Source organism: Lepisosteus platostomus, chromosome 5 (assembly GCF_059453375.1).
Source record: "Lepisosteus platostomus isolate fLepPlt1 chromosome 5, fLepPlt1.hap1, whole genome shotgun sequence".
Classification (NCBI taxonomy): domain Eukaryota; kingdom Metazoa; phylum Chordata; class Actinopteri; order Semionotiformes; family Lepisosteidae; genus Lepisosteus; species Lepisosteus platostomus.
The window spans coordinates 20581110-20588718 of NC_142615.1; the positions used below are offsets into that span (position 1 = coordinate 20581110).

The window sequence follows — 7609 nt, forward strand, 5'->3', positions numbered from 1 at the left end:
AAAACAGATGTGCTTTGTCAATGGTCAGATAATGAACACGAACCCCCGAATTCGCAGGTCCTGCATCGGGCTGTCTGATGTGCCAGAAGGGCTATCCGTCCATGAACAGCACCTATTCCATGGTGTCTGCATTCCTGGGTGTCAACATTATTATAAAGCAGCTCGAGAAGGTTTCCTCTAGGTAACAGGTAAGGACAGGTAACAAAAAGAGCAGCAAGGCAGCGCAACGTTTCAGCCTGAAGAAGGCTCCACGGCCCGAAACGTTGCCTTTCTTTCCTTTGTGGCAGGGAATAAACCCATTACCCGTCCCTTTGCAGCATTATTACGATCTCGAGGGCTCGGGTGGACCGATGCCTTGCAAGAGTTTATCCTAATACTTTAGAGTTATTCTATAACGAGGACCGTAGTTATCGGAGTCTGTGCCTGCTGTTTTCTTAATCTGGAGGGGGGACTCCTGGGAAAGCTGAGGCTGCTGCTGGGAGAGGTGTTAGTGGGGCTGCACACTGGTGGGGCTGGAGGGGATCCCCATGACCTGGGAAGAGCTCTGAGTGGAGGGTCCAGCAAGGCGCTATATAAGTGTAAGCAATTATTAATTATTATTATTATACTTCAGGACATACAGCTCCACTTGCTATTATTATTATTATTATTATTATAATTATTATTATTATCATTAACGATTCAGAACGTCGGTGCATTTTGCTACTCCGGGCAATAATACAAATAATCGCGCGGGCGCTGGTGAACGTGAAACCGGGCTTCGTCGCTCAATGCCAGATGGCTCATCGGTATCTTGATCACTACCGTCAGGGGCCTGGTTGCGAAATTCTGCTGGGGCAGTCACAGCGGCTCTGTTTCACTCCCCCCCTCCGAATTTCAGACGGCCCCCCTACAGATTTTTCCCCTGGAGCAGTCTGAGTAGGGGCGGGGTTCTGCAGCCCTGCGAGCCTTATATGTAGTTTCTTACCTGTTCGGAGCACTATAAAACAGGCTCAGAGAAGGGCACACTTTCAAAGTCCTCCGGGAAGAGCTGAGAGAGCTTCGTACAGCCGTGAGTCTAAAGGCTTTTTTTATTAATATGCTCTAGGATGCCTTACTATATCCGTTTAGGCTCCGTTGTCCCATCTGCTGCCTTTGCCATGTGCTTTCGATTTGAACCAGTCAGGCTTGCAGTCCTCCTGTCTCTCCTGGTCTTAATGTGGGGGGAGGGGTGTGTGTGTTTTGTCCGCTGGTCAAAGAAAATGATTAGTTGTTAAGAGGAGACCAGATGCTCGTTTTATGAAAATTTGCACACCATTCCAGTGAGCTGTGAGGCCGCTAGAAAATGCGGCTGAAACTTGTGTAGACTTGAAATCGGTGTGTGCTTTCTCTACTTGATACCTCCCCAGTAGGGTATCTCAAGCAATTTGTTGGTCTCTCAGCTTGTATTGTAGTTCATCTCAAACCCAGCTGCTCTCCATCGGCGGTGTTCAGCTGGTGTTCTGGCATAGGAGCGGCAGGGGGTGAGAGGGAAATAACTTTATTATTTTCTTGATATTTGCCTTAAAAAAACACCCTCTTTCTCTTTGCAGGACAGACGCTTCAGTGCCTAAGGTCGCCCACAAACCTGCTTCAAGATGTCTCAGTGTTGCGGTAAGCGTGTTCTGATCCGTTAACCCGATTCGGATATTGTGATTCTCCGACTTCAGCTGTGGTTTTTGACCCCTTGGTGTCTTATGGAGGTATAATGAGGCTTTAGGATTCACGAGCTGAACCACAGTGAACTGTCTTGATTTCAGTTACTGAAGGTGTTTGCACAAGGCAGATGTGCAGAAAGTTTTACACAGACTAAAGGGCTCAAGGTGTTCATGTTGGACACTGTGGGTTGGGAGGGTTTTGACATGGGGGACGTGGGGGTGAAGAAAATATTTAAAAAGCCTTTTCTTTCCTGAATGTCTCTCTCAGACCTAGTGCCTGCGGATCAGCAGCTGATGAATGACATGGAGATGTTCAGGGATATGGTCCCGGCCGCCGAGAAGACAGCTTTGCTCTTCCACCTGTCCTACCTGTGTCTGGCCACCCACCCTGAGCTGGAGAGGAAACTGAGGCTCAAGGCCACCGAGAGCCAGCAGCTGTTCGCCTCCTCCGAGGTCCTGCTGCTCCAGGTGGGTCTGTGTCTCTCTGTGTGTGTGTGTGTGTGTGTGTGTGTGTGTGTGTGTGTGTGTGTGTGTGAGAGTACCTGCTGCTCCAGGTGAGTCCTCGTACTTACAGCTCCAGGTTTGCGTGAGTGTGTGTACCTGTTGCTACAGGTGTGTGTGTCTCAGTTGTGTGTGTGTGTGTGTGGGCACCTGCTGCTACCGGTGTGTGTCTCAGTTGTGTATGTGTGTGCACACATGCTTTGACAGGTGTGTGTGTCTCAGTTGTGTATGTGTCTCAGTTGTGTGTGCAGAAAATTTAATGAAATTTAAAATCTGGAAAAAATCTCATTTTCAAAGGGTTCTACAAATGAACTTGTATTCCATACATTTAGTTGGGTCTTGGGAGAACCCTGGGAGGCTTCCATAGACTCCTACAAACTCCTACATGGACTTTGCATATTCTCCCTGTGTTCATGCAGGTTTCCTCTGGGTGCTCCAGTTTCCTACCATAGTACAAAATCATACTGGCAGGTGCATTTTCCCTAGTGCGTGTGTGCGTGTGTGTGTGTGTGTGTGTGTCCTGTGATGGACTAGTGTCCTGTCCTGTCCTGTCCTGTCCATGTGTGTGTGTGTGTCTGTGTGTCCTAGGATGGACTGGTGTCCTGTCCAGGGTGAACCTGCCTTGTGCCTGTTGCTTGCTGGGATAGACCCCAGCTTCCCCCTGTGACCCTGTACTGGAGAGAGCTCTGAGAAAATGGATGGATAGTCTGCTGTAAAATACATCCCAATCCTAAAATCTAGATCCAGGGTGTCTTCCCTGTTGAAATAAAAGCGCTGGAGACTCTTGAGACAGCAGAGGGGTCAGGATTGCGAAACAGAGATAACGGTGCTGGCGCTTGATCTCGCTCGCAGTGCGCCAGTACGGGGACCAACATCGTTGGCACCATGCTGCCGATGATCCGGACGGCCGTGAAGAAGAGGAACGTGGCGCTGGCCAAGAAGTTCCTGGACAAGTCGAAGGGCTGGATCGAGGACATCTGCCACCAAGTGGACCAATCGGTGGAGAAGTAAGACCCCCCCAGAGCTCCAGCTCTGCCATGGGGGAACCCGTCATTGCAAGCAGCCAGAGATCCTGGGATATCAGGATTCATTCCAACCGAGCGGCTTACTCCACCCTCCCACCACCCTTTGTGAAAAGCACTTCCTGTTAGGCTTGAATTATCCGCTCCCATACTGTCTCGGGAGCTGACGTTTGCTTCATATTAGATAGACTGTCAGCCCAGGGTGCCCGTTATCGTTGTTCTGACACCACTGAATACCTTATTTTACCAACTAGGAGAAAGTACTGCGGGATCCTCCTCTGCTGTTGGCATCAAATGCATGAGAATGCATCAACCCAGTCAAAACTCTTCATCGGTCACCCAGTAACCTCAAAGATCACAAACCAGAAGTAGCGCAGGGGATGAGAGGCAGAGTAATTTATAAGATCACTTTATTAACCCTATACAGTTTCTTGCATTGGGAATTTGTCTTTTCACACTCCAGCTTGCTCTCCATGAGACACACAGATAGGGAGAGAGAAGCTGGGGCTCAAAGCGCAGGGTCGGCCATTTATATGGTGCCACCTGGAGCAGCTGGGGTGCAGGGCCTCGCTTCTCGCCAACAGAGTAGGATTGCCCTACAGTATGCACACATACAGTCCATAGGAGTTCGTATTGGCCCCGTTCTCTCGGGAGGCGCACAGTACAAAAAAGACGGCACAGTGTGCATGGCACGTTACAAAACAGTAAATAACAACAGTCATGACAGCCCACCATCATGCACAACCCAACACCAACAACGGGCAGTGCTGGACAGTAAATGCGCAATAACTTCAGTAACACCAGCAAGAAGAGCAGCGCGCGGAGGCGAGTGGAGTTCAGCAGATGTAGCGGTGAATCATTCACACTGCTGCCCTCTGATGGCGAACAGGGGGAGGCTCCTTCCACTGGGTCCCAGGCTGCTTTCAAGCAGCAATAATAATAATAATAATAATAATAATTGCTTATGCTTATATAGTGCTTTTCTGGAAAGTCGACTCAAAGCGCTTTACAGGTAATGGGGACTCCCCTCCACCACCACCAATGTGCAGCCCCACCTGGATTATGCGACAGCAGCCATAGTGCACCAGAACGCTCACCACACATCAGCTTTCAGTGAGGAGGAGAGCAGAGGGATGAAGCCAATTCAGAGAGGGGGACTATTAGGAGGAAATTTGGCCAGGACACCGGGGTTACACTCCTACTCTTTTCGAGAAACACCCTGGGATTTTTAATGACCACAGAGAGTCAAGACCTCAGTTTTACGTCTCACACGAAGGACGGCGCCTGTTTACAGTATAGGGTCCCCGTCACTATACTGGAGCATCAGGACCCATACAGACCACAGGGTGAGCGCCCCCTGCTGGCCCCACTAACACCTCTCCCAGCAGCAACCTTAGTTTTTCAGCAGGTGGACATCTCCCCCCCTGTCTCTTGGCTCGCTGGCTCGGATTCTCCTGTCCCATACGGTCTCGGTGGTGGGGGGCTGCGGGCTTCCACACAAGAGGGGTCACAGTTCCCCACCCCATCTCCTCCTCCAGGTACGAGAATCTGAGCAAAGGTGTGGGTGACACCTGCAGCGACGTGGTCAAGACCAAGGCGGACAAGGAGCAGCAGAAGAAGGAGAAGACGGCGGAGGCCAAGGCCCTGGAGGGACAGTGCAGCAAGCTAGACACCTCGGTCAAACAGCTACAGGGGGAGAGGAACCAGCTGGAGACGGACATCCAGGACAAGAACAAGGAGCTGCAGGGCCTCATCAACAGCATCGGGGAGCGGGACCGCAAGTTCGGCATCGTGGCGGCCGTGGTGCCCATCCTGGGCGCCATGATCAACACCATCCAGAAGGCCACCAACGACCCCAAGGACAAGGCGGCCGTGGAGTCCCTCAAGGTCCAGCTGGAGGAGCTGCGCAGCCGCAAGGACGCCAAGGTGTTGGAGCTGTGGCAGAAGGAGAAGGAGCTGATCCGGCTGCAGCTGGACTACGCCAAGGTCCAGATCGACATGGGTAGACGGGCGGGTTGCCGGATCGTGGGGGCCGCTGGAACGTGTTTTGTGCGGGGTGTTGGCCTCAACAACGTGGCTGGACGGCTTGCTCCACACCCCTACCACCCTTTGTGTGAAGGAGCCGCTCCTGTCCTGACTGAAGTCCCGCTCTCGGCTTCAAGCCCATAGCAAAGTCAGGATTTAGGGAAATGTGTTTTGTTTTTTTATGTGATTGTTTGCTTGTAACAGACCTGAGCTGTCGCCAGAGTTGAAACCAGTAGGCGGGTGGGTTGCCGAACCGTGGGGGGCCGCTGGGATGAGGCTTGTCTGCCGGGGTGAGGTCACGGCCTCGGCGACCCCGATTCCCACCGGCAGCTCAGGACAGGCCTGTCCCGGTCCGGCAGCTCGGTGCACGAAAACGTCCTGTTTGTAACCTCCAGGCTCGGCTGGCAGATCGGTAACTGACTGAGAAGCAGATCTCAGCCAGCTGCGTCTTAACCGAATTCTGGGTGTTGGCTTCAGCAACATGGCTGGGCAGGGTGTTCCCCACTCCCCCCACCCTTTGTGTAAAAGAAGCGCCTCCTGTCCAGCTGCATCTTTACCCAATTCTGGGTGTCGGCTCCAGCAACATGGCTGGGCAGCTTGTTCCCCACTCCCCCACCCTTTGTGTAAAGGAGACCCTCCTGTCCTGACTGGAGGAGCTCATCCAGCTGTGTCTTGAGAGAAGCCAGGGTATGTTTCCATCTAAAAATGACATCTGCCTCTTGATCCAGCCCCTCCAGCAATTCCTGTTTTCCTCCTCTGCCTCCCAGGATCCATTGGAGATCCCAAGATGCTGGCGGAGGTCCAGAAGTGCCTGACCAAGATCCAGGAGATCCTGCTGCAGATGAAGAAGTTCTGGGAGACGACCGGCGTGGCGCTGGACAACCTCAAGCAGAGGACCTTCGCCGGAGATGACATGCTGGACTTCCTGGAGGACTGTGAGATGGACTTCCTGTCCAGCCTGGATAAGGCCGAGCCGGTCAGTGTTGTTTTTTTTTCCCAGAGCGATTCTGGTAGATCAATCTCAGAGCGGGGGTGGACAGAGCTGTCCTGCCTGGCGGGTTGAGCTTCTCTGATCTGGTACCTGTTGGCCCAGATCTTTGCCTGCACACCCCAGACACTCTGATTGAGCTGCAGCACCAACAATCCTACAGGCAGCCCCTGAGCTGCTGATGCAGTGGTTACTGTGGCTTCTGATGGGTGCAGTGCTTGTCCTGTATAGGAGCGGGTGGTGTCGTGGGGAGGCTGTTCTGTCATCACCCTGTCAAGTGGAATAAGAAAAGCGAGAGTCAAAAGTGTAGCCTAAGGCGATGGAGACCAAAGGCTACGAGATTGAAGAGCAAGGTGGGAGGTTTCACAGGGGACGCAGGGGATCATGAGCTGTAGCTGTGGATCAGAGAGGAGTCATGTGCTAAACATCCAGACGGCCCCCTTCTGGGCTAGAATTCGGTCAGATCCTTTCACTGGTCAGGGATAATCCTGCGGGTGGATTATCACTGCAAGGGTTTGCGAGACATGTGGACCGCACCCCAATGCCTTCTGGGATAGAGGTGTGCACCCCCCCCCGAGCGAGCAGATGATTCCTGGCGGGCTGATGGGTGCGTTTTGATTCCGATTGGTCCACGTTATCTCCAGGCCTCGGTGCGGCAGGGATAAATCCTGTTGCTCTCAACTGCGCTTCACTGAATGGACTCAAACCCCCTCTCGCACCCAAGATGGCAACTGGCAACCCACTGAAGCTACACATGTGTGAGCCTGGTCAGTACCTGGAGGGGAGACTTCTGGGAAAAACTAATTCTGCTGCTGGAAGAAGTGGTAGTGGGGCCAAGATGCTGGGAAGGCTGTTGAGGGGCCGAAGTAGGGCGGTGCTTCAAGTCGGGGGGGCTGCTGGGATATCGACCGCTCTGAAGGGGTCGACTCCTCCCTTCGCCCCCATCGTGGGGTTCTTGGGGCTCCGGCGATGCTCTTCACAGGCAATAAAAAGTCGATCAGCACCTCTTGCGTAGTGGCTTTTTTTGCAGTGATTATCTGTACCAGAGGCTTGACCCCTTATTTCTGGGGGGGCGAGGAATGATGTGCCTTTCGTCGAACCTCTGTATGGTGAAGGCAGATGGGCCTCGAGGGGCCCCTGCTTTCAATCCCCTGCCCATCAGCGGGTCCTCTGCTGTCTCGATCGTGTGGCGAAAGAGGGGGCGAAGGTCTGACAAAGATGGCAGCTCTTGTCTGAAACTACATTTCCCAGAATGCATTGGGGTGTGTGTGTGGGGGGGTTTGACCTGTGCCATCCTCCGTCACCTGACTGATTTGGAAGCAGACCATTGGTCAGGTGACTGCTTCAAGACAGGAAGCTGAGGACTCTAGGTCTGCTTTCTTCCCACTGGCTGTACT

General features: G+C 52.8%; 1 protein-coding gene across 1 annotated transcript; it reads left to right on the forward strand.

The window, feature by feature from the left end:
• Window positions 1-957: 957 nt before the first annotated feature.
• LOC148664675 (uncharacterized) lies at window positions 958-6387 on the forward strand. The gene is made up of 6 exons (XM_088631543.1): window positions 958-1051; window positions 1572-1632; window positions 1945-2144; window positions 3030-3184; window positions 4738-5201; window positions 5992-6387. Exons 2-6 carry the CDS (start codon window positions 1617-1619, stop codon window positions 6285-6287), a joined length of 1131 nt encoding a protein of 376 aa, XP_088487669.1. The 5' UTR covers window positions 958-1051; window positions 1572-1616; the 3' UTR covers window positions 6288-6387.
• Window positions 6388-7609: the final 1222 nt, after the last annotated feature.